This window comes from Sceloporus undulatus, chromosome 6 (assembly GCF_019175285.1).
Source record: "Sceloporus undulatus isolate JIND9_A2432 ecotype Alabama chromosome 6, SceUnd_v1.1, whole genome shotgun sequence".
In the NCBI taxonomy this organism is placed as follows: Eukaryota; Metazoa; Chordata; class Lepidosauria; order Squamata; family Phrynosomatidae; genus Sceloporus; species Sceloporus undulatus.
Window position 1 is genome coordinate 169,686,453 of NC_056527.1, and position 24,899 is coordinate 169,711,351.

Sequence of the window (24,899 nt, forward strand, 5' to 3'; positions counted from 1 at the left end):
CCTCAAAGCGCACCTGGATGGCAAGGAAGCAGGCACCTTCTCCATCCCTTTTGGGCTTTGGAGTGCCTTGTGAAATGGCATGCATAAGCATCTGTGCATGCACCTCTTTCACAAACATTACACACACACACACACACACACACAGAGGGAGTGGTTGTGTATATTGGTGCTCTACTCATGTGCAACCTTCTTTAGAGAAGCAACTGAACATTTCTGTTTGTTGCAAAGCATCTGTCTTCAGTGCAAGGTTGTAGGAGCACAACCGCACCTGCAGTGTTGTCGCCCATGTGGCTGTGCATGCAGGTGTGCCTTCATTGGCTCCATTCAACACAAGTGCGGCACACAGCACAACCTCTGTATTGAGAGATTTCTGTTAGTTCACAGAAGCTGATGTTGGATCTCAGCCTCCATTCCTTGCCTTTTTGCCTCCAATTCCCTCCTCCAGAGTCGGACTAGCATCAGCCAAAAGCACTGAGTGTAACCATGGGTTTTCCCACATCTCTGGCCTGGACAGTCTAGCATCTGCTCAAATGGAGACCACAGAAGGGCAAGGGATTTAGACCCTCGGTCGAGAGGCAGCCACAGGGATCCCATGGGGACGTGGCATCCACTTGCGCATGGGTCTCCAATGGGGAGTTGCAGGTGGAGCCCAGCTGCCAGGGGCGTAGCCAGGATTTTAGGAAGGGGGGGGGCTAGACTAAGTACCACCATTATATTGGGGCTTGGTTGCGGCAGCACAGCAGCACGCACCATTCATTTTTCTAACAGAAGGGGGGATCCGGACCCCAAGAACCCCCCCCCTTGGCTAAGTCCTTGCAGCTGCCCAGACTGCTCCCTTCCCTTCCCTTCCCTCAAGGCCAATCTTAAATTAATAGGGAAGAGTTAATCTAGGGTCTGTCCCGAGTCACAAAAAGGTCGTTAGCAGTGATTAAAACTGTCGGATGCCAGTAAATGACGGAAATGTTCCCACAGGCCTCTGCAGCTGACAGAGAATGAGCATTTGCCATTCTGAAAGCAGTCCCAATGGGGGAAAGTGTCAACCATTTCATTGCAGAGATAGCAAACCTGAGATTCAGTCAATAGCCCTTGCTGTGCCCAAAGAGTCCAGATTTGCCAGGAGATGGGGAAGCCTATTGAGCAGGAGGCGAATGCCAAGGCCTCCTTCGCCAGTTCCGTTGGCTCTAGAAAGTCTCTGCATTAGACCTTGGGGTGGGGGTGGGGGTTGGCTCCCATATGAAGAGGGAGGGAGATCCACCAAAAGGGTCTCCACGGCCCCATTGCTATCCTTGCACTAACCCTGTGGGGTAGGTCAGGTTGAGAAAGAGAATGACTGACCCAAATCCACCCAATAAGACCCCTGGCTCGGTGGGTCTCCCTCTCCAGCCCCCTAGAAACTCCATGCAGGATCTGCCAGGCAGGTGGCAACCCATGTAACCCTCCCAGATGGCCATCCAGACCTCTATGGAAATAATTTTGGCCAGATCCCCATTCTCCTTGGCACTGACCATTAGGATATTTCTTGTAATATTCAGGCAAAAACCTGCTTCCATTCAATATCTGCTTGTTGCTTCTAATGCTGTGTGGTTACCACCTGTATGACAGTCTTTCCCAATGGCCAGAACCAGGTCCCTGGCAGGGAGACCCATCTATCAGAGGTGCAACATACCCAGCCCCCCAATGCCCAGTTCCAGCTGGCTTCACCTTCCAGGAGGATGGGCAGCATCTCTGTCTCCCTCAATCCCTGCAGCCTCCTGCCCTTACAGTTCCCTCTCAGCCAGACAGGCCTTTGCCAGCCTCCCTTGGAGCAGATGGGGAGGCACTTTGAGGGCACCTTTTCTTCTCTGCATGCTTGGCGCTCCATTCAGGGAGAGGGGGATGATGGAATAAATTACCGCTTTGTCATCTGAAGTGCTGAAGCTCCCAGAAAATAGCTTTAGCAGTTCAGGGCTGATGGAATAATTTTGCACAGCCTCCTAGCAAGTTTTCCATGATCCATTTCAGAGCTGTAGGGCTGCTATTTCTGGCACCAAGTTCCCATTCCTCACCCAAAAGCACCAGCATTAGAAGCCACTTTGTACCACTAGTTAGCCCAACATCTCTTCTTCTGTTGTTGCCAGAGCGGCATTTTGGCCCTCCAAGGGTGCCGAGCCATCTTTCATCCTGCACTCCCTCAGTGGATGAGCCCCTTAGCCCAGAACTATGTGGCCTACCAAACAACACTAGATTGCAACTCCCATCATCCCTAGCCAGCATAGCCAAAGGTGAGAATGCCAGGAATTGCAACACCTGGAGGGCAGCCTCACTGCCATCCCTGCCTTAGATCTTTAAGCACAGATCTTGGGGGAAGGGGGTCTCCTTGTACCATTTTGGAATCCATCATTGCAAAGGACTGTAACACTGGAGCCTCAATCCAGTGCCTGTTTAAACCCTTTTTTCCTCTCTTGGACAGCCAATAACATAACCATTTGGGGGAATAAATCCATTTTAGCTTACAGGCTGATTGCTAAAGAAGCTCAGGAACAGCTCCTGTGTGGTTTAAACTAAAACCTGAAGCTGAGGTGGATTCACCATCCCATGCAAATGCTTCATGCAACGCCTTCTTGCAATTGTGTGTGTCTTAATGGAAACTCTCCACTGCATGAAGGAGGTCTGCTGCATGCTTGTCCAGTGGAGGGCATTTGTGGCATTTGCACAACAGAAACAAAGTGGGTCTTCCCTGCTTTTCCTTTCTTATCGTAGATAAGAGGAAGAAACTGTTCGCAATTGAAGACACTGAGGCTTTGGCAAGAATGCCTTGGTCCAAAAGGTCTGAACTGGCAACGATGAGGATGATGGAGATGATGACAACAAGGATGATGCCCTCCTTGCAGAGATCATCCTGCATTCAGGCAGTGAGGCTGGCTGTGCTGGGCTCCTCTCGGATGCCTCCTCTGCTTCCACGGTGCCAACCTCAAAATGTTTGCCCTCCTCTCCTCCGGCATCCAGCCAGAAAAGCCAACCCAACCAGCCAGCCGGTCTCTACCTTAAATAGGCCGCTCCTCCCCGGAGGCCAGGCTCAGTCCCTGCATCAGGAAACCCAGGAGTTCCAGGGGAGGATCGGCCATGCCAGGCCTGCAGCAACTGCAAGCAGGTTTCTCTGTTGGAAGAGAAGCTGCAGCAGCTTGAGGCCTGTGGATCTACACTTTGACTTACGAGGGAGGATGAAGCATGCTTGGAAAGAGTGGTGCAGACTGTCCTGGAAAAGCAAGAGTCAGGGGGTGCTTCTAGGAGAGCAGACATAGGGGCCAGGGACAGAGGATTAATGTTTGATGGCCAAATCTGCCCACTTCCAGAGGCCCTCCTGGCCAGCAGCATCACTAGGGTTGGCATTACCAGGAGCAACCTGGGTCACCCTCCACCATTGATCCCCTCCCATCTCACACCAGACAGAATCCTTAGTAATGATTTTTTGCACTAAACTTGCTCATAAAACTTAATTCCCATATATATCAATCACTGGATGCAATGACAAAAGCAAAATAGCAAAAGTAAAATTATGACTTTAAATTACAGTATCAGACGCACAGCCTAGATGTATTTGCATGTACATAGTTTCATGAGATTAATGTGAACGTTTGGTAAAATGAGATGCTTTTAAAGTAAATTAATTTAAAGTTTAAATTAATTTTTAATTTAAAAATAAATAATTTTGTTATTTTAAAGTGATTTAAAATTTCTCCTTTCTCCTCCCACTGAGCCTCACCCCACTCTTACTATCTCTTTAGCATTTTAAAGGGAAGCAGGTGAAGATCACACCTGTTTTGGAAAAAGGCAGATGTTTGGGGAGCAGTGTGCCACCTCCTTTAAGGTGCGCTCCCTGCACTCCCCTAATGATGCCCCTGATCCTAGCTCTGATGGGCGCATACATTAGCCATGCTCTCAGTGTAAAGCAATCTGGTGCAGGAGCGTCCTTTTCCTGGGCTCTTCCCACCCAGAAGCAGTCTCACTCTCAACCCCTGGGATAGTAATCTGCCCCTTCTCCTTCCAATGCGGCCCTGGCCGGCCCCCCATTAATCCCCACCCAGAGCTCCCAGCCCCACTGCCCTCCTGTGGCCAGGCAGCCATGGAGCATTTCTGCCATGAATCACCGCTGATGCCTTCTCTGCTCTCCGGGGCTTGGCTCCCAAGGCCTGGCTCCAGAGCTTGGCTGTGGGATGCGGACACTTGGCTAATCTGCCCAGACAGTGGAATGCAAGCAGAAAATATTGTGAACTCGTCACCGGAGCCCTGACATATTGATGTGGCATTTGCACCTTCCCTGGGGGTGCTTTCCAGAAAGTGCTCTTGAACGCTCCTGACAGATTGGCGATAATTATTTGGAGCCCTGTGCCAGAGTTGATCTCATGAGCCGCCTCTTGAGTGGCCCCAGCAAGGAACGCCCCACAATGGCGCTTATGACAGGTGTGTCTTTAAGCCAGAGAGGGAGAAGGGGGTTCCAGGGCCCAACTCCCACCAAGCCTCCCCCAGCAGCCTCCCCCATTTCCTGCTCCTCCTCTTCCCCCTCCTCATGGCCTGCTCAGCCCAGAAGTATCTGAAGGCCCCGGGTTGGAGACTGTCTCAAGTGAAAACCAAAACCCCGTCGCTGCTGGTCCCAGTCTAGCACACCTGTTCAGCCGACTGCAAAATGGCATAGCGACACCAATGTAAACCTCCCATTTCAATAAAAAGATGGAAAGCAGGGAACTCCACCACTAAACTCCAGCCCCAGGAGAGGACTATGCCACAGAAACTGGATAGGGCAGGGACTTTTTCAGAACCCAAAAGAGTCTGGAGAGATGGTTGTTTGGTTGGTTGGTCGGGTTGTCTGTCAAAGCCAAGTACTGGTCAAAGCTAGTGTGTGTCGTCTTGAGTGCTGCCATGCTCCACAAGCATCCCAGCCCCAAACCTCTGCCTCTAGGCTTGTGTCCTCCTTCCCAAAGAGTCCTATGCTGGCCTCATATCTCCACATCTTCCTCAGTATTTGAGCCCAAGAGTTTCCAGCCTGAAAAGTGAAGCCTTTGTTGCTCTTCAGGAGCACCTCAGAGCCCCATTTCTGCTGGAGGTGACATGTGTGCCTTGTTGCTTTTGCATCTTGAGATGTTCGCTGCTGTGCTTCTCTGGGTCCAAAGGGAAACCACCAGTGCTGCCCACCCACCCACCCGTCCTGTCAGGGAGACCATTGTGCCCAGCCATCCCACCCACAGAGGAAAGAAAAGGTTGGGTCACCCAACCATTTGTATGATGCGTGACTCAGAAAGGCCAGGGCTGGAAAGGCATGTTTACCCTGCAGGGCAGCAAGAGCAGCAAGGTTTGGACAGGGAGGCTGAGCCGCTGTGACAGGAACGCTGGAGAGGCTGCGCATTCAAGGAACGCACAAAGCCTTCCTGTGCCATGCCCTCCAAACCTCACCATCACCGCCTCCGCCGCCTTTACAGGAATAGGACTTTCTTGGGAGCCTGCAGAACTGGTGGCCAAACAGGTGACATGGCCAGAATCTCCCTCTCCAGCCCTGTCCAGAATCAGCAACTATATTGGTTCGTGCCATTGGCAACCACAGCACATGCAGTTCAACAATAAGAGGACGGAGAAAAGGATTTCCACAGTCCCACAGTTATGCAACATCACAGCATCTCTCTAAGCCTTCTGGCGTGTGTTTTCTTGGCTGATCAGTGCCCATAAGCAAGAGACGTATCTGAGCTGGGATGCAGCCTAATCTGACTGTCTTCATCTTTGGGCCAGCAAGTCCCTGCCATCCACTGATGCTTAAATCCATGGATGGCAAGCCCACAGATAAGGAGGCCCCACTGTACTTAACTATGGCTAAAGGAGCCCTGGTGGCGCAGTGGTTCAATGCCTGTACTGCAGCCACTCACTCAAAACCACAAGGTTGCGTGTTCAAGACCAGCAAAAGGGCTCAAACTTGACTCAGGCTTGCATCCTTTCAAGGAGGTCGCTAAAATGAGTACCCAGATTGTTGGGGGCAAATTAGCTTACAGTTGTAAACTGCTTAGACACTGCTTAGGCGGTATGAAGCGGTATATAAATGAAGCTTGTTTGTTTGGCTATCATGCCGCCTCTCAGATCTGGTGGAACAGTGGTTAAATGCCTGTACTGCAGCCATTCACAGCCACCAAGTGAGTTCAATCCCAAGACTCAGCCTGGCATCCTGCCATAGGTCAGTAAAATGAGTCCCCAGTTTGTTTGGGGCAACTAGCTTATACCTTGTACCCTGCTTAAGGAGTGCTTAAGGGTACTGATAAGCGGTGTATAGAATTGTCCTTGCTATTGCTATTATGCTGGCTATTTGCTGTAATAAATGGAAATGAAATGCAAAAGCCTGACAGACATGGCTCCATGGATGGCACCCAGAGGGCTGGCAAACCCAACCTAAGCAGGAGCCACCATCTCAGTTCTTTTAAAAAAGAGGGAGTTTCTCCACCAGAGCCTGGCTCTTCCTTCCTAAGGAAGCTGAAGGAGATGGGCCTCAGGATAAGCCAGAATCAGAGGGTTTGGAAGTCTTCTTCCTCCTGCCCCAGAGGGGTCTCCTTTTCCAGGCCTTGTTCTGCTGGACAGGGCATGGCTGCCCTCTAGAGGTCACTGACTGTCCACTGCCTGGACAATGGGCTCAAGCCAGGGCTCCCTAGATCCAAGGGAAGGCCGGGGAGCAACATCCACAGCCTGGCTGGCACTCAACCTTCATTTTCTACGTTGCACCTGTCTTTTTCTCCAAAGGCTGCCACAGAAGCGTCCAGAGGCATCTGGGAAGGCACTGTCTTCCCAAAAGTCCAGCCCACCTGGAGGCCAGCATCTGCACTGCTTTTTTGCGATTGGAGCAGGTGTCTATTTTTAGCAGCTCTGCAGATGGCAGGAGATGGAAAAGGGTCTTTCCTTCCTGCAGGTGGGAGTGTTCTCCAGAAAAACACGGTCCCTTTGCTGCTTGCCTCACTGCTTGCCTATATATAGTGCTTTGGCCTGCAGCCAGGGGAAGCTGTGGCGAGGATGCGGTCGGCAAAGGGAAGCGCATCTTGACCCAAGGCTTCGTCGGTCATTAGCATCTCAGGGCTGTGTGCCTTTTTATTTCTTCCTCCATCATTAGCATCTCAGGCCTGCATTTCTGGCTTGCTGGTTTGACATCAGCAAAGATGCACACAGTCTATGCCCAATTTGAAGCTGTTTTAAAGTGGGCACTGACAAGCTAGATCTAATTTTCCTTCCTAGTTGCTCTTTGAATGAATCTTTCTCAACATTTCCTGGCTCTTTGACAAAGTGTGGAGCAGTGATTTGATTGTTGGATTAGTGTCCGAAGAGTCCAGGGTTCAAATCCCCTTTACGCAGCCATGAAACTATCCCCACCAAGAGTGACTTTGGGCAAGGCCTGCTCTCTAAGCCTGAGAGGAAGGCAATGGCAAAACTCCTCTGAGTACATCTTACCAAGGAAACCCTAAGATATGGCCACCATCACTTGGAGTCAATTTGAGGGCACATAACAACAACAACAACAACAACAACAAGGGAGGGTTCACACAGAAAGAGAGTGCACCAAAATTATGCTGATCTCTCCTCCTTCTTTCATGAAAATATTTGTTCAGGGGGGATTCACCCCAGCTCTGGTGCAAACTCTCTTGCAAGTCAGTTTGTTTGACAAATGTTATAAAGTAGAATGCTTTATAAATTGTCGGCATCATGGTATCACTTTAAGCCAAGGCACACGCTTTCAGTGTGCTCAGCTGCACATCTCACACCTTAGCCACTGAGCCACAAGGCCTGTGGTGCACTTTTACTGGGCCGATCTTGTCCCCTGGGGATAAAAGAAGCCCCATGCCGTTCTGGCATCCCCAGGTTCCCAGCTCAAGGTGCTCCCGTGTGCCCCCTGATGCCCACTTCACTTTGGGGGCAAAGGCCGTTCCACATCCTGTCGTGAGGTTGCTGGCCTTCCTGGACCTCGCTGGAGGGCTTCTCCTTTGTCTTGGGAGCAGTCAGTGGGAAAACAGACTGAGAGAAGAGCCCTGTCACGGCAACCAAAGGTATTTGCAATTTCCTCTTAATCCCAGGAGGATTTGTGCTTGCTCTCTCTGTGCATGGAAGGGAATAAAGGCAAGGGTAAAAAGGGCTGGGGCTGACTGGGACTGGAGGCTCAACAACAAAAACAAGAAGGAGGCTCTGATCCCGCGCCTGACCGAGCAACTCCAGGCGTTGGCTGAAAATGGGCCGTGCAACTCGGGCCTCCCATGCGTGAGAGTGTGCCAGGGAACAGCCTGCAACACCTGCATGGACTAGGCCGCCTCTGGCAATGGAGAGGATCACGCCTCATTTGGGGCAGGTGTTGCTGCCACGGGACACCAACCATTTCCCTGACGGAGGTTGCTGCCGGTTGCAAAAAGCCACCCCTTCCCTTCCCTTGAGGGAACGCTGTCTGGCTTTGGTGGGCCCCTCTTCAGCCCAATGCGTGTCTGCATGCGCAGTGCTCCTCCCATGTTTTCCTTCTCTTTGGAAACTGCCAGAGGCTTCACTTCATCATCAGTTCCTTTGCACAAAGGCCAGGCATGGACACCCCACAGATAGCAGGGGGTTAAGTGTGCAATCGGACACAAAACGGCACTTGGGGGGAACGCTCTGTCTGTTCGACTCTTAGTGTTTCTGATGGGATATGTAGTACTTTCTTGAGGTTTGTTAGAAACTCAGGAAAGCAAGCGAGATTGTTTAATCTCAGTAGCAGAGTTCACACAGCGGAATAGAAAGTGAGCAGGAAAACTAACTAGCTCTACTCCTCTCCCAGCCACGTGTCCCCAATAAAAACACAGTCACTTGGTTAAAAGTGAAAAAAGAAACAAGTTTACTTACAAAATCATGTGTATGAAGAGATAGACAGGTCTAGCTTCATGTTGCAAGAATTAGGAGGTAGAAAAGGTAGTTTGCATGCATCTCAGGAAAGATGCTCCCTCAGCATGCATCCATCACTCCGGACAAAAGGGAAGGAAGACAGTAAGTAATGGCGATTCTCCTTCTTCAGGGACAAAAGGTCAGGTGTGCTCTTTTGGGGTAAAACAGGAAATGAGGAGGGGTTGTTAGTAAGCAATAAACTACCATAGACATGCACTACTAGAAGGTCTCAGCATGCAAAGTTGCTATATCCCAACAGTTTCTTTGGAAACCTTGGCAAATATAGGGGAAAAGGCCTATTTTGGACTGCACAAACCAAATGCAAAGGGCTCTTGGATGGGTGAAAGAGGTGCCAGCCAGCTGGGATTTACACTGGGGCAGGAGCCAAGGGTAAATCTACAGCGCTATATAAATAAAGTATAATAATAATAATAATAATAATAATAATAATAATAATGGTTATGGCTGCGGTCTAGTACTCTTATCTTTCCCATATTCATTTTCATCCTGCCTCTTTCCCAGTGATGGGACTCAAGGAGTAAGGAAGGGCTATTGACTTCTCTGGAGAAAGTGCCAAGGAGGCAGAAAAGTGAGGAGCAAGGCAGGCATGGCCTGTGTTTGGCATTTGGGGAAGGAAATTTGTGCAGCTGAAAAAAGACAACATCCCTGAGATGCAGATCATGCTTGAACTCCATGCAAAGGCTTTAAGACAACAGGGATCTTCTCTTCTGCCCTTTTTCGTTGGCGGATGTGGTGCCGAAAAGGCAGAAAGTGTTGACTCAGGAGCAAAGGCAGGAACTGTGCAAAAGCCCCCCAAGAACAGAGAACACCCGTCCGTCCGTCCGTCCGTCCATCGGGGAGGGAGGGAGGGGGCCATGCTTTTTCAGTTGGTGCCTTTTTTGAGTGGAAAAGCACTGGTGACGTCTGGCACGGAAACAGATGGAGACTCCTCCTGTGATTCATCAGAAGATCATGCGGTTTCTTTAAAAGAACATTTATTTCTAAGCATCAGGGCTAAGAGCAGCTGCTTTCAATGGCTGCATCCAAACTAGAGAAATAACCCAGTTTGGCACCGTTTTAACTGCCCTGGCTCAAGGCTATGGAGTTTGTTGTGGGACCCAGAGAGGTCTCCTCCTCCCAGCAAGGCAGGGTCCCACACAATCCCCCCACCCCCCTCTCACCCCAGGAGGGGCTGCCTGGCAAGGCCTTCTGCCCAAAATATCCCCTCAGGGGCTCCAATGGGTCCTCTTCCTCCTCCTCCAGCTGCAACCCTTCTGCCTTCACCTCCTTTTGTAAAAGACAGGCATTGTGGGGAATAGAGGGTGGGCAGGGGGTCTTGAGGGGCAGCCCTTTCTTCCAACATGTTCATGGCTTGGCCTGGATTCAGGCAGAGGAAAAGGAGAAGAGAGGAAGACCCAGGCCACCTTTTGCAACCGGGCTGGGATGGTGCCAGGATGTCCTGGGGCTGGGATCCTCCTGTGCCTCTCGACTGAGCCACGTTGCTTGCTAAGCCAATGCGCACTGGAGCAGATGCTGGGTGCTGTGGGGGGCAGGTAGAGGAATGCCAATTGAGAACGGCTTAGTAGAAGAGCAAGGAGTGCCGCAAAGAGTGCATTCCTTGCCTTGAATGGCTGAGGCAGCTGTGAGGTTGGGAACAGAGGAAGGAAGGAAGGAAGGAAGGAAGGAAGGAAGGAAGGAAGGAAGGGAAGGGAAGGAAGGAAGGAAGGAAGGAAGGAAGGAAGGGCGAGGGCACCCTAGACCCCCAATCCCAGAGGATGCCCAAGAGGGACCCAGAGGGGTTCTCCCGTCCTCCTACCCAGCTGCAATGGGGAGACACTCCAGGGCCCTGGCTTGCTAGATCCAGACAGCTCTCCAGCCCTCCAGCCCTCTCTGGGCACTTGCTCAGAGAGTGATGTGAGGTGGGCTGAGAGCCCCTTCGCCAGCCCTGTCCAGCTCACTGGTGCACTGGCAGCACAAGAAAGGCCTGGTCTGAGGGAGAGGTATCCTGGGGCAGTGGCAATGGCAGGAGGAGGAGGAGGAGAGCAAGTGCTGCCATAAGATCAGCCCCAACCATCTGCCAGCCAGTTTTGCAGCTGATTTCTTCCAGCCTCAGTCTGTGTGTGTAAGAGAACCAAAGTGCTCTGTTCACATGGGAAGAACTAGGGAAACTAGCTGAGAAGCCTGAAACAGAAGACAAGGCAAAGGTAGACTTCTAATTATTGGATGAACGCAGAGAGAGAGCATTGCCAAGTTGTTGTTGTTGTTGTTGCTGCTGCTGCTGCTAATGTTGCTGCTTTTGTTCTTGTGCATCATCAAGTCATTGTTGACTTCTGGCGGCCACAAGGCCAATGTATCAGAATTTGTTCAGAGGGGATTTGCCTTTTGCCTTCCTTTGGGGCTCAGAGAGTATGCCTTGCCCAAGGTAACCCAGGAGTTTCCATGGCTGAGCCCTAGTCTTCCAGTGTCCAATGCTCAGGCCACTGGACCTTGCTGGCTCTCAGCCTTTCCCTCCTTTTGGAGGAGGGGAGCTTCCTAGAAACTCCCAGAGCAAATTCCCCTGAATCCAGTGGAGGGACCCTCCTCCTGGACCCCCTTCCAGCCAAGCCCTTCTTCCCCTCTGCATCACTTTGTCTGGTGATGCTGCTGATCCTTGGAGGGCTGTGGGGCTGAGTCACTTTGCAAGGCAGTGGCCGCCTTGGATCTGGCCTGGGGCAGGCAGCTGCTTGGAAGGCCCCCCACCACCAGAGGAGGCCAGGAGAGGAAGGCGCTCTTTCCAGCCGGCTCCTGGTTCGTGGCCCGTTTTGTGGGGCGTGGCAGAGCCTTGACCCCACCCGGCAGCTTCCAGATCACTGCAGGGCACAAGGGCTGGCTCTGCCCAGAGAGACCCAGCGCTCCAGTCGGCAGGAGGCCTGGATAGATGGTCCAGTCCAGAGACACTCGAGGAGGGTTGGTGGGCCATCTATGAGATGGAAGAAGATGCCATGAAGAAGTCCAGCAACTCTGGGGCCAGATGACCCTGCCGGGCAAAGCCATCCCTTGGCCAAAAGAAAGCGTTCCTGTCCCCTGGAGACCCACCTGTGCTCCCTTTGAACCCGTGGCCTTCTTGTATGGTAAAGTCCTTCCTGGTGCAAGTGGCAATGTCTTTCTGTCCCCTTCCTCCTCCTCCTCCTCCTCCATGACTTGCTTACTCTTCTGTATCTTGTGTGGATTCCTGAAGCCACTCACGTCTCCTTATCACTTTTCCAGCCAGCTTTCCTGTCACAGCCGTTGGACGGAGAACTGATAAGGGTTTGTGTGTGTGTGTGACCTGCCTGACTTGGGAGTCCCTTAGGAGTCCATTATGTGAACCGTGAAGCCTTGTACTTTAGGGTCGGACGCTTATTCCAGTTTGTCACGAAGGAGGCAGATTTGTTTGGTTATGCTTACAGGGCATGCGAAGACACGTCTTCCTTAAAAAATCAACGTGTCTGGGATTAATTTTTGACCAGCGATGCCTTCTCCCCTCTGGGATTTCCCTTGACAAAACTGGAAGAATCATACTTGTTTTAAAACGAAGAGATAATTTAGCATCCCCTTAAGGCCCTACCATTTGGCAGTACCCTAAAGACCAACCAATTTATAGTGGCACACGTTTTTATGGATGAGCTTGAAAGAATGATCTTAATGGTGTGGTTTTTAACAAAAGATTAGCTCTCATTTTCTATAGTGTTAGACTGGGGTTGATTAGCGTCGCTAATTCTGCCATAAGCTTTCTGCCTTGTGCCCCAGCACCGTCCTGAAATCAGTGCATTTGCAATGAAGCCACTACAGAAAGTTAACAAAAATTATATCGGAGGTTTGTATTTTGCGTATTGGCCCAAGGAAAAACAAATGTTGTATTTTCCTTAACAGCCTGAGAAGGCCCCTCTATGGCACAGGCGCATGGATAATGTTGCTGTTGTGTGCCTTCAGGTCAGTTTGGACCTATGACGATCCTAAGGCAAACCCATCACTGGGTTTTCTGGGGCTGAGTGTGTTTCTATGCCCAAGAGGAGAACCCTTCTCCAGAGTTGTAGTCCAATGCTCAGACCAGAAGACCATGCTGGGGGTGCATCTACATTGTAGAAATAATGCACTTTAAATGTGGTAGCTTTAGCCTACAGCCTCACTTTTTAGACCCCCGCCCCATTTTCATTTTTCCTTTCTAAAGGCTGTTTTGGTATTTCTCCAAATCTCAGGGCATCCCCCTCCCCATTTCCCACCTCTGCAAATACCAAACCTGTGAGGCACGCATGATGCTGCTTTGGTGACATAAGAATCCAGGGGAACTCCATATTATTCTATAGCAAGAGGGAGTGGCAGAGATGTTTGGGAGGAAAAAACAAAGGCTGTATTCACACTGGAGAAATAACCCGGTTTGGCACCGCTTTAACTCTTTGTCTAGCTCAAGGCTATGGAATTCTGGGAGTTCCAACTCACAGAATTCCATAGCCTTGAGCCAGGATGCTGAAAAGTGGTGCCAAACCAGGATATTTCTCCAGTGTGGATGCAGCCAAAGTCTAAGGTGCTCCTTAGTGGTAGAAGGGGCAATGAGCCCCATGGCTTTCTGGGCCACTCTCAGCCTGTGCCTCCAGCACTGAGGTTGGCATTGCCTGTGACCCACCTGGAAGGCCAGTGCCAGGTACAGATCCTTCCTGGGAGACCATGGTTTGGCAAGGCAATGGCTCCCTCCTCTCCTTGACCCCTCATGATGAGCTGGACTAAACCATCCACTGCCTACTGTGTATCTTTGGAGCCTGGGGATGATGGATGTTGCAGTGCCTTGCATCTGGAAGCTGGTAGGTTGAGAGAAGCAGCCCAGGTCCCGAGGAGAGTCTCTTCTCTCTTCATGTAAAGAGTGGAACAATACCCACATTTTTCTAACGGTCTCTGTCTCTCCTTTTCTGGTGTGGATGATGCAGCGGATGAGTTGAGCCACCATTTTGGATCGGCCATGGACTGGGTGAGGTGCAAGAGACTCCAGATGAGACCATAGTAGTGTTGATAGACAGTGTTTTCTTCTTTTCTTGGCAAGTCCTTTGCACATCCCCATCCATATTCCGGGCTTATTTCTCCTCTGATGGCCCATGGGTCAACCAATATAAAGACTAACTCCTACAATGCAGAAATAAAAGCTCCTCTGGGCATGTGCAGAGGGAGCTTCTCTCACCACTAAACAATAGCAGAATAGTTCCCCAAATGCTGATAGTTCAGGAGGCAATTGCGTCTGAGCCCCTTTAGGCAAAATGTAACACACACAGAGAGACATCATGCCCCACTGGCCTCACCTCCTCCTGCCCTCTTCTTGTTATTTGTTTATTGATTTATTTATTTAAGCCAAAAAACAAGGGCAGGAACCCTGATTTCCTAGCCCACAGTTGAAAAGAGCATTTTTGGAAGGAGAAAGTGGCTGCCTCTTTGCAACCAGGCAGATAAGAAATGCAAGGTGACCAGATGTGATCATTTTAAAAGAGTGCGAAGCACTGCAAAACAGAGGCCATTGGAGAAAAATGTAGTAGGGCACGACCAAATAAAAGCTAAAAGCATTCATAGAAACGTACATTGGGCCCTTGGTCTCCTTTGGGGTTTGGTTGCAGGAACCCTTGTGAATACCAGAATCCAGATGCTCAAGTCCCATTATCTACAACTGCATAATAAAATGGTGTCCCTTATACAAAAAATGGCCAAATCAAGATTTGCCTTTTGGAAAGTATGTTTTTGAGGACCGTTTTCAAGCCACAGATAAAGAACCCTTGGATACAGAGGGCTGGCTATAAATTCACGATTCTCAACGTGGAAGGCATTTTGAAATCCCTCCTGGAGAGAAGGCTGAAATGTAGGTCGTGTCCTGGAAAAGGAGGACGTGTGGTCACCCCTGGGCAATGGGGGGTCTCTCCTTGGGTGACCAGGCTCTGGGAAATGCCTTGGCTGGACTGAGGCAGTTGGAAGGTCCAACTATTTTCAGAGCAGCAGCAGCCAGGTAAAAGTCTCAGGTGCCCAAGGAAAGGGAGGTAGCACTCTTGGTCAAGAGAGAGGACATGCTTATGAAATGCAGGAGATGTCCAGACCATTCTGAGACCAGGTGGGAAGCTGTGCTTTGGGGACAGAGCAGGAACTCACCCTTATGATTCCTGAAAAGGGACGTGGGGCTGGATGTAGCCCCCTCCTCCATGCCAACCCCAAAGACCCACACACATCCCAGCGTCCCTGCTCTTTCTCAGCCCTCCCTGTCCAAACATGAGGCTCATCCCTTTGTGTGCCAGCATGCCAGTGGCCGGGGGCTGTTTTGTTAGCCATGAAAGGGGAGCTTACTTCCAGCAGAGAATGCTGCTGAGGCGGCAGAACCTTTGGGGCCAGCGGTGGCGGCTCTGCCACAGAAAGGCCTGGCAGCCACTGCTGGGTGCACCCCTCTCCCCCCGGCCCCCTCCGTCTCCCTTGCTGAGCAAACAGTCTGGATGCTAAAGCCATCAATAGGAAATTCCACCTCTTGTGAAAAGAGCGGCACGCACAGAGATGTCCGGATATTTCATGTGTTTCAAAGCAAGGTCAGGAAATTTCATGCCGCAGCAAAATATTTTTTTTAAAAACCTGGGGTGAGTTTCAGGACAATCCTGGAAACAAACAGCAAGAGGAGGAGGAGGAAGAAGCCATTGCTTCAACAGCAAAGGTAGCTGGACTGGCCCCAAGCAGCCGTCCCAGACCCAGGTTGGCATAGCACCCTTAACAATGGGGTTTTCGCTTTGCAGAAATAGGGGGAATTGGCCTTTCCTTCTCCCAACATGCCAGGAGAAAATGGAAACTGCTCCACCTCCTGATAGGGCCCCCTTTGAATCTCTGCAGGCCACCCTCTTTCCCCCATTTCCATCTCAGGAGATCAAGTGGAGGCCATCATTTCAAGTCACACAGTGGCACCATATGTGCAAATCTGCTTCTGCAACCATGGACAAAATGTGCAACTTTATGCAGGGCAGGAGAGGCCCCATAGAGCCCTTGTGATCGCTTCCAACTCTACGATTCCATGATGGAAAGCATCAGTGGGACTCTGGCCAAATAGGTTTTGCCTTCATTCTGCTATTTGTTTGTTTGTTTGTTGTGATGTACCTTAAAGTCACTTACAACCTATGGACAGCAATGCAGAGAAGACCATGGCTTGTCTTTATCAAATCAGCACAGATGGGTGTGCGCACCAGAAGAGGGCAAGTGAGATCCAAATGGGACATAGAGGAGGGCCAGAGGTGGTTCTTTCCAGATTGTGGTATGTAGAGTGCTCTCCTCCAATATGTGCTAGTCCTAGGTCAGCATTTGACCAGCCCTTCAGGCCACCTCTGTCTCCTGAAGCACTCAGAGGAACTTGCCCTGAGCTTGGGCTTGGCACCCAAAAGCCCAGAGCGGCACTCCCACATCAGCCCCAGGCCCAGGCAGAGCGCTGGCACTGAAAAGCTGTCCTGGGTGCGAGAATTGCTCATCCGTGCAAAGCACATCCTTTCCCCTTCTCCTGGCCCCTGGCACCTGGAGGGCAGAGCTCTGCCTGGCAGAGGCGCCTGTTTGCATAACCTCTGCTGCCTGAGGGTGGATTACAGAGGATCATCTCAATGTGGATCCCATTAAAGTGACCAGACAGCTCAGCCGCTGGCAGGAAGAAGGCGGCTGGGATTCCTCAGTCAGGCTGACTCAGCCCTTTGGGACACCTGCTTCCTCCTGACTCCTCCAAGGCGGCTTCAGGGAGTCATGGCACGCAGCACCTACAATGGGGCTTCAACGCATGAAAAAGGGGGCTTCAACATTTCGAGGGTTATCCATGCTGCCCACAAGTGCTGGCCTCAATGGGCTGCCCGTACCAATTGTTGCCAAGGCTTCCAGCAGCTGTGGCCTTGCTTAAGACAGCTGGCAAGGGTTGCCCGAACCCAGGAATCACCCACCAAGGCCAGCACCTGGGCACCCTGTCAAGGCTGGGGGTCCTGGGGTTGAGAGAGACGAAGGGGGGCCAGAGGGGGCCAGGAAAGAGACTTGGCAGTGAATCCATTCCAAGCTTTACTGTAAAGGAGCTTCGGGAAAAGCCCATCAGCACTGGATGGCCCTGTTGAGACCCAAAGCCAGGGCAAAGTCCCCACTGAGACAGGAGCCTCTGAACATCAACCAGACATTGAGGCCCTCAAGGCTGACAACCGGTTGGCAGTCCCAACTAAAGCTAGAAACGGGCAAATGGACACTGGCCAGCAGCTCCCACTGCGTCCATGGATGTACATCGCTTGGGAGGAACCACCTACTCCATCATGAAGTGCCCACATGCCCCTGCCATCCCTAGATATAGGGCTTGGCCCTGCCATGGGGACAGGCTTAAAATGATTCCAGATCATTCATGAGAAAGAAACTGCATGTGCCCAGAGGCACAGCTCCGCTTTATTAGTAGGCTGAAGAGAGAGTAGTTGGCAGCCCTGGGGGTGAGCAGTCACTCTGAGGACACAAATGTCTGGGCGGCACCAGTCACTCCGGCCACTCAGGACAACACTTGTGCCTGAAGAGGGGCACCCAACTGACAATGGCCCCACTGACCCCCCCCCCAAGTTTCCTAAAGCCTAAATTTCCGGGGGGGGGGGAGACATGCGTGGGCAGCACGTGGCAGAGAGAGCTGGCAGGCCTAGCCAGGTGGTGATGGGGTGGCAGAGAAGGTGGCCCAGGCTCAGAGCCAGTGGCCAGTCTGGGGTCCAGGCAGCCTCAGAGGTGGCTGCTGTCCGTGGGGTGCCCAGCCCAGGGAGCACTGGGGGTTGTGGTTGTCCCCGGAGCAGGGGCCACATCCGGTTGTGGGGCCGGCCCCTGCCTGAGGCGAAGAGAAGCAGCAGAGCAGCGGAAGGAGCCAGTGGCCGGGGAGGGGGTCTGTGTCCTGGGCCCCCCTGCAGCCCCACAGCAGCCCCCGACAAAGAGGCCGTAGGTGATGGGGTCCAGGCAGGCGTTGAGGAGGCCGAAGGCGAAGAGGAGGTGGGCCAGCGAGGGGGAGACGGACCCCTCCATGGCCTCCGGCCAGAACCAGTACCAGAAGCCCAGCAGGTAGTAGGGGGTCCAGCAGACCACGAAGGAGCCCACGATGGCCACGCTCAGGCCCAGCATACGCAGCCGCGCCCGGGGGATAGGGTTGCGCGACCGGCGGAGGGGCAGCTCCCTGGCAGAGGCTGCAAAGAGACAGAGGCAGGATTCAGCAGAGGAGGGGGTCCGTGTGGGACACATGACACACGCGGCAACCCAGCAGCGTCCCTAGGGCCACTGGGGTCAGCCCAAGCCCCTGACCTCCTCCTCCTCTTCCCATTTCACCCCACACTGAATCCCCAGTCATGCTTTGTGACAAGGGTCTCTTCCATAGGCACAGCCTAAATATACTGACATATAAAGAGTGAGCCTCTGGTGAAAATGTGATGTTTGGAAAGAGAACTTAGAAGCATGGCCCCCACAGCCCCCCCTCAATGAATGGAAGGAGGGCAGAGACCACAGGGGCCTTGGCAAGGTTTATTGGGGGGGGGGGTCTCCACTGCCATCCTCTGAGCCTGAGAGAGTGCGACTCCACCAGAGACACCCAGTTGTTGTTGTTGTGTGGCTTATGGCGGCCCTATTGCAGGGGTTCCTTGGCCGTATTTCTTGCAGTGGGCTGAGGGCAGGCGGATCTGCCTTTCAGGAACCAGCCCTTTTGGGTTCCCTCTCCCCAAGATTGGCCTCTGCAGAGAGGCCCCACTTTCAAGCCCAGACTGACCCCAGGGAGGCGCTGCCGCTGCCGGCGGTCAGTGTGGTCACTCAGTACCAAGCTCAATGGACAGGGATGGGGCCTGGCTGCCTATCGCCGTTTCAGGGCAGTGGATGATGGACTGTCAGGTGGCTTTTGTGTGACTGATGCAGCATCCAGGGCCTGGCCTTCTTAGTAGATCCGCTCCTTGAGGAGAAGAAGAAGAAGAAGGGAACGTCGAATGGAGAATGCGCCTCCGGCCGATTTCTCTAGGGCCTCAAAGCGGCCATTTTGTAGGACTCCTTTTCCCAGAGTGGCTCCCAGAAGGAAGCCCACTCAACTCTGTCGCCCATTAGTCCTCTGTGAGGCTTAAACAGTGCTTAATAAATGCGCACTTTTCCTATGATCTTTCCATATTGGTGCATGAGAATGGAGTGAATGCTTGAAAGGCTTATGGCCTGGTCCCCATTTTAAGTAGCCTCTGTTGCTTTGGTGCACCTTCAACATTGAGTGTGTGCTAGGAATACCTCTTGAAACCTAAGAACCTTGCAATGTATGCCAGCATTGTTGTTATGCGCTTTCATACGAACACGGGTTCATGGAATAGCCTTGGCATGTTTTATTCAGAGGTTTACCATTGCCTTCCTTCCCTTGAGGGCAACTTGCCCAAGAGAACCCTCTCAGATTCCTGGGTAAGAGACTGAACCCAGACTTCCAAAGCCAGACACAAAGACCATTGTGCCACACTTTCTAAAAGTGGCGCCAGCTGTGTAGTGACCCAGGCATGAAGCTGGTAGCGTGTGACCGTTAGCCCTTAAGTAATATACCTAACACTTGACCTCATGCTATATACAGTACTAGGGTGCCAAGCACCAGGGCCATATTTGTGCCTTTGGAAACTGCCCGAGAAACAAGAAGGGAGGCCTCAAGGCCCAGCCCTGGTCCCCAGGCCGCCATTTTGAGCCTTACCCCATTGCTTTAGCACACTTTCAGTACCGAGTGGATGTTAGGCCTGGGATGCCTCTTTAAGCCTAAGAACCTTGACATATGTTAATGGTGTTATTATGCGCTTTCACATCAACCCTGGTTTATGGAATAGGCTTAGAGCATCTCACCTTGACTTTGAGGGGCACTTGCCCAAAATCACCCCCTCAGTCTCCAGGCCTTGGCAAGAGACTGAAACCCAGGCAAAGACCACGGTGCCACAAGTGTCCTCATGGTGTAGTGACCCAGGCATGAAGCTGGTAATGTTATGATCATGCCTTAAATAATGCACCACCTGATGCTTGATCCCATAAAAGCCACAAGACCCAAGGAAGACACAGGAGACTGGGCTGGAGGCTTGTTATTTGCCCCCCCCCCAGGCATTAGCTCCCAAATGACCTCTATCCCCCCAAACAAGACATCACCCAATATTTGAATCCCACCACTGACAAGACTCAAGGAAGACACACTGGCTCCATCTCTTTTTGCAGCTGCAGACCTCTCAACCTTAACGCCTACAATGATCTTGCCTTTCCTTCTGCCTCCTCAGCCTTCAGCCACCTCAGGTTTTTCCCAGCTGCTACCCAAGGCCTTCTCTGGCTGAGCTCTTCCCATCTTCTGCCTCTGTCATTTCAGCTCCTCTGACCTCTAGCAGCACTTGGTTGAGGAGGGCTCCCTTTTATACAGTCCCAGCCCAGACCCTTCGGCCAATCAGCTACAAGCCCTCAAAACCCAGCCGTTTCATTGGCCTATGGCTATGAACCAATAAGAACCAGCAGAATACTGGTAAACTGGCCAATGAAAAGGTGTCCCGTTTTAATCCCCCTCAGCCATATAAATACTGACAGAGTTTGACTCTGCACTAATAAAACAGCCCCCCCTGAAACTCATAGTCCAATATGGCAGATAATGATTCCCACCGCTATGATAACTGGCCATGATGGATGGGGATGGTGGGGGTTGTAGTCCACCACATTGAGGAGTGCTGGGATGTGGAAGGTTGCCCTGAGTTTCTTTGGCAACAGTTTGTTCTGTAAAAATGTGATGGCTTCCCTGTGAAGAGTAGGCCTCGTTTCTACAAAGTAACTTAGCCTCAGCCTGAGGGAAATGTTTCACCTCTCTGAGGCGATTGTTATAACTGCAGCAAGGCCTAGCTTTCACATTATACATTTTATATTACGTTTCAAGCAACTTTTACCTCAGGACTTTTAGGTTCTCCACAACAATGTGACAGAAACAAACAAATCCAAGGTTCAAGCCCACAAATGAAGTATAAATAATGATATAAACATGGGAAAGAAACCCAAAGTGGTGGTGGTAAAAGGCAAGACAAATGAATTAAAAAGAAGGGAGGCAGAGTCAAGGAAACCTGACTTCCAATTTAGGTTAAATCAGGAAAATATTGGCCACTATCCGGCATCTTAAATGCTGAGGTAAAGGGATTCATCTGTCCAGCTAATAAGAGCTTCTGGCATATGAGTAACTTAGCCTCAGTCTGAGGAAAACTTTAAACCTCTCTGAAGCCATTTTTGTCCTTGTAGCAAGGCTAGGGTTTCCATAATTGTCCACTAAAACCCGGGACAAAATGTAGGACATGTAAGGAAAATGGAGGAGTTTGTCCCGGGGTTTAGTGCCCTGGTGGCGCAGCGGTTCAATGCCTGTCCTGCAGCCATTCACTCTAAACCACAAGGTTGCGAGTTCAAGACCAGCAAAAGGGCCCAAGCTCGACTCAGGCTTGCATCCTTCTGAGGAGGGAGCTAAAATGAGTACCCAGACTGTTGGGGGCAAATTAGCTTACTTGCTGTTCACCGCTATGATCTTTGGAATAGCGGTATATAAATACTGTAAAACAAAGTAATTATTATTATTATTAGTGGACAATTATGGCAACCCTAGGCAAGGCCTACCTTTCACAACACACTTCTTTATGCATTTTATATCCTATTTCAGACAACGTTTACCTCAGGATTTTTAAGTTCTCCACAGCAATGTGACAGAAATAAACAAATCCAATGTACTTGCTATTGCTGATTTAAAGAATAAAAAGTCAAAACAAGTGAAGAATAATAAGGAAGGGAGGCAGAGGCAGAGTTAGCAAAACCTGACTTCCAATTTAAGTCAAATTGGGGAAGTATTGGCCACTATCCAGCACCTTAAATGCTGAGGTAAAGGGATTAATCTACCCAGCTGAGAGCTTCTGGTGTATGTTAGTCTCAGTCTGAGGGAAGGCTTTCACCTCCTGGGCCTGAGGCCATTTTTATCACTATAGCAAGGCCTAGCTTTCACAGCGCATGTATTTATACATTTTAGATAGTGTTTCAGGCAACTTTTACCTCAGGATTTTTAGGTTCTCCACAGGAAATAAACAAAGCCAAGTTCAAGCCCACAAATGAAATATAAGCAATTATATAAAGGATAAAAGAGGGAATTGGGGCAGAAAGAAAGCTGAAGTGGTGACAAAAGGCAAGGCAAGAAAAACACCTGGCTTCAAATTTAAGTCAAACCAGGAAAATATTGGCCGCTAGCCGACATCTTAGCCTTCTCTGGACATATCTTGCCAAGAAACCCATTAAAAGTCTGCCTTAAGAGTAGGCCTTATTTATTCAGACTAGTTTGGCCTCAGTCTGAGCAGGGAAACTTTTCACTTCTCTCTCTGAGGCAATTTTCATCATTGCAGCAAGGCCTGGCTTCCTCAGCAGCACATGTCTCCCCTTCCTAGTAAGGCAAAAGGAGGGAAGTGGCTCTCCTGCTCCTGGGAACAACAGAAGGGCTGCTCCGTTGGAGCAGATGGAAGACCTGACTCAGGGAAGCGCACAAGGCAGGCCCAGACCTCTGCTCCTCCTCCTCCTCCTTCAATACTCAGCTATAATTAATGCCTATTATGGCTCAGAGGTACTCCATGGATTACTTAAGGGGCCAAGCACGTGCCCCATGCCCAAGGGTCCCTCTCCCCATGCCCACAGGGACTCACCGCCGCCGGCGCCATTGCCACTGCAGGACCGGAGGCGGCGCGAGATCTCCATCAGGATGCGCGCGTAGCAGGCGAGCATGACCGCCAGCGGGAGCAGGAAGAGGCAGAGGAAGGTGAAGAGGTTGTAGGCCGCCTCGTGCCAGGGCCGGGCAAAGGAGCCCCGCGTGGTGCACTGCGTGAAGTTCTGCGGGGAGGCGATGGTGACCGTGCGGAAGAGGAAGAGCTGCGGGGCAAGCGGAGACCGTCAGAGGGAACCTCGGAGCCAGGGACCCCGAAGCTGCCAACCCCAAGGCTGCCAGGGCTCCAGGACACAGGAGGCGCATCTACGATGGGGGTCATGCTGGCTCTAGAGCATCTCTCCAAGGTACTGAATCCATGTTGCAGAAGATGGGGCCCAGCACCATGGAAGGTTTCTTGAGCATCAGCAAGAACAGCCAGGATGCCCACCAGCTGCCCCTTGTTGTGCCAAGCGACCCCTCAAGGGAAGCTGGTTGCCCCAGGTCACCCTGGCCCTTCATGCCATGGCAGCCAAGTGAGGAACCATCCTGGCTGGAATACATGTTGAGGCTGTTGCTGGCTTTACTCCCTTCAGCAATAGAAACCTTTCTGGTCTCACCTGTCTATTCCTTTGCAAAAAGAGCATCAGGGAGACAGAGGTTCAGACAAGGACTTGCTTTAGAGTCAGCAGCAGAAAACATAAACAGCATTAGCAGCAGCCTTTCACCAAACAGAGGCTCAAGGAGAAAGAGGCCAAATCCTGCATCCCCCAATTAGAGTAAGAGAATGAGGGCCTGATTGCTAACGAGGGACACCAGTGTCCTACTCCAGAGGAGGGGATCTTGAAGTCTTAGTACGCACACCTCTGTGTAACTGAGCAAGGCACAGAATCCTTACAAGCCAAATCTCAAATAGTACAGATGGCTGGCCATGGCGGTCCCACCTGAGCCTTCCTTGCCCAGCGCCAGCCTGGCTTGTGGGGTCCATGCCTCCCACCCGATGCCTACCTGGGGGATGGAGAGCCCCGCACTCAGCATCCATGCCGCCTGCAGCAAGACCCGGTTCCTTCGCCAGCCCTCAGCGATGGCCAGTGGGCGCAGGATGGCAGCTTGCCGGTCCAAGCCGATGATGGCCGTGAGGAAGGCCGAGGCGTACATGGCCAGGAGCTTGAGGAACATGAGGAGGCGGCAGGCCCAGTCGCCCGCCCGCCACTGCAGGGTGATGTTCCAGGCGGCGTCCAGCGGCATGACCACCAGCGCCACCAGAAGGTCGGCCCCCGCCAGGTGGAGGAGCAGCACACGGGCCTGAGAGCGCTTGGCATGGCCCCTGGCCAGGCCGGCCCATAATACGGCCACGTTGCAGGCTGTGGCCACCACACACAACACCAGGGTGACCGCCACACGGGCACAGGCCGCTGGGGAGAAGGTGGGCAGCACCAGCCTTGGGCCCCCTTCCTGCTCCAGGCTGTGGTTGCCAGACCCCCCAATGGCTCCCTCAAAGGGAAAGAGGATGCCAGGGGGCAGTGGCCCACCTGCCAGGCTGCCATTCAGATGCTGGGCTGTCATGGCGGAGAAGGTTTCCTCCTTGGAGGCTACAGAGGGAGGAAGAGAGGACCAGTGTTGGAAAGGGGAGCAGGACAAAGACCCCCAAACCCCTCAGAAGAGCCTCCCTTGCACCCTAGTTCTCAGCCAGGAGAGGCTGGCATTCCCCCAGACTGGCACCAAAACCCAACCTGCCAAACAAGAGATTACTCTCAGAGCATCCCAGGGCAAGCATGGGACATAGGGGTCCCCATGGCTGTGGTGCAACTGGAAGGTGGGTCCCTGGGTTGTTTGTGTGGGGCAGAGCCAAAGGAAGGAAAGAGCTGTGCAGGCGTGACGCATTGCCCGTCCTGTGTGCCATCGCATTCAGGCTGACTATGGCGCCATGGGGGAATCGGAAGGCATAAAAGCAGGGATGGGGGGCTGAGAGAGGGGCTTCATTGAGAGTAGATCAGGAATCTGGCTGGGAGTCAGAGAGGATTCTGCTAGGAGAGGGAATCGGCGTAAGGAAACCCAAAAGCATCAGGGATAAGCCTGCAACTGTTGTATTAATGCAACCACATCTAAGTTAGAAGCCACCTACCTAAGACTCTTTCTTGCTTTATGTTATTTAATCAAGTTACTGTATATTTTTCACAACCGATGTCTGCGTCTGAGTGACTTCCTCCATGCGCTATAAGCAAAGGCAAGCACACCAGATAAGATATTGAACTGGTTTGGGGAAGACCACTGGGACCCTGGGGCCTTATGCCCTTTGGAGGAGCGTTAAGAGGGGGAAAGG

The 24,899-nt window shown here is 51.8% G+C and overlaps 1 protein-coding gene across 1 annotated transcript; it reads right to left on the minus strand.

Annotated features, from left to right (window-relative positions):
* Positions 1–17,281: 17,281 nt before the first annotated feature.
* Positions 17,282–24,142, minus strand: LOC121934047 (putative gonadotropin-releasing hormone II receptor). Its single transcript, XM_042474024.1, has 3 exons — positions 23,585–24,142; positions 22,581–22,803; positions 17,282–18,083 (listed from the first exon to the last, which is right to left on the minus strand). Exons 1-3 carry the CDS (start codon positions 24,140–24,142, stop codon positions 17,632–17,634), a joined length of 1,233 nt encoding a protein of 410 aa, XP_042329958.1. The 3' UTR covers positions 17,282–17,631.
* Between the last annotated feature and the right edge of the window lie 757 nt (positions 24,143–24,899).

Coding starts and splice junctions, on each gene's coding strand:
- LOC121934047 (XM_042474024.1), bottom strand. CDS start 24,142: ATGACAGCCCAGCATCTGAATGGCAGCCTGGCAGGTGGGCCACTGCCC. Junction 22,804..23,584: donor CGGGGCTCTCCATCCCCCAG/GTAGGCATCGGG, acceptor CTTGCCCCGCAG/CTCTTCCTCTTCCGCACGGT. Junction 18,084..22,580: donor TGGCAATGGCGCCGGCGGCG/GTGAGTCCCTGT, acceptor GTCTCTTTGCAG/CCTCTGCCAGGGAGCTGCCC.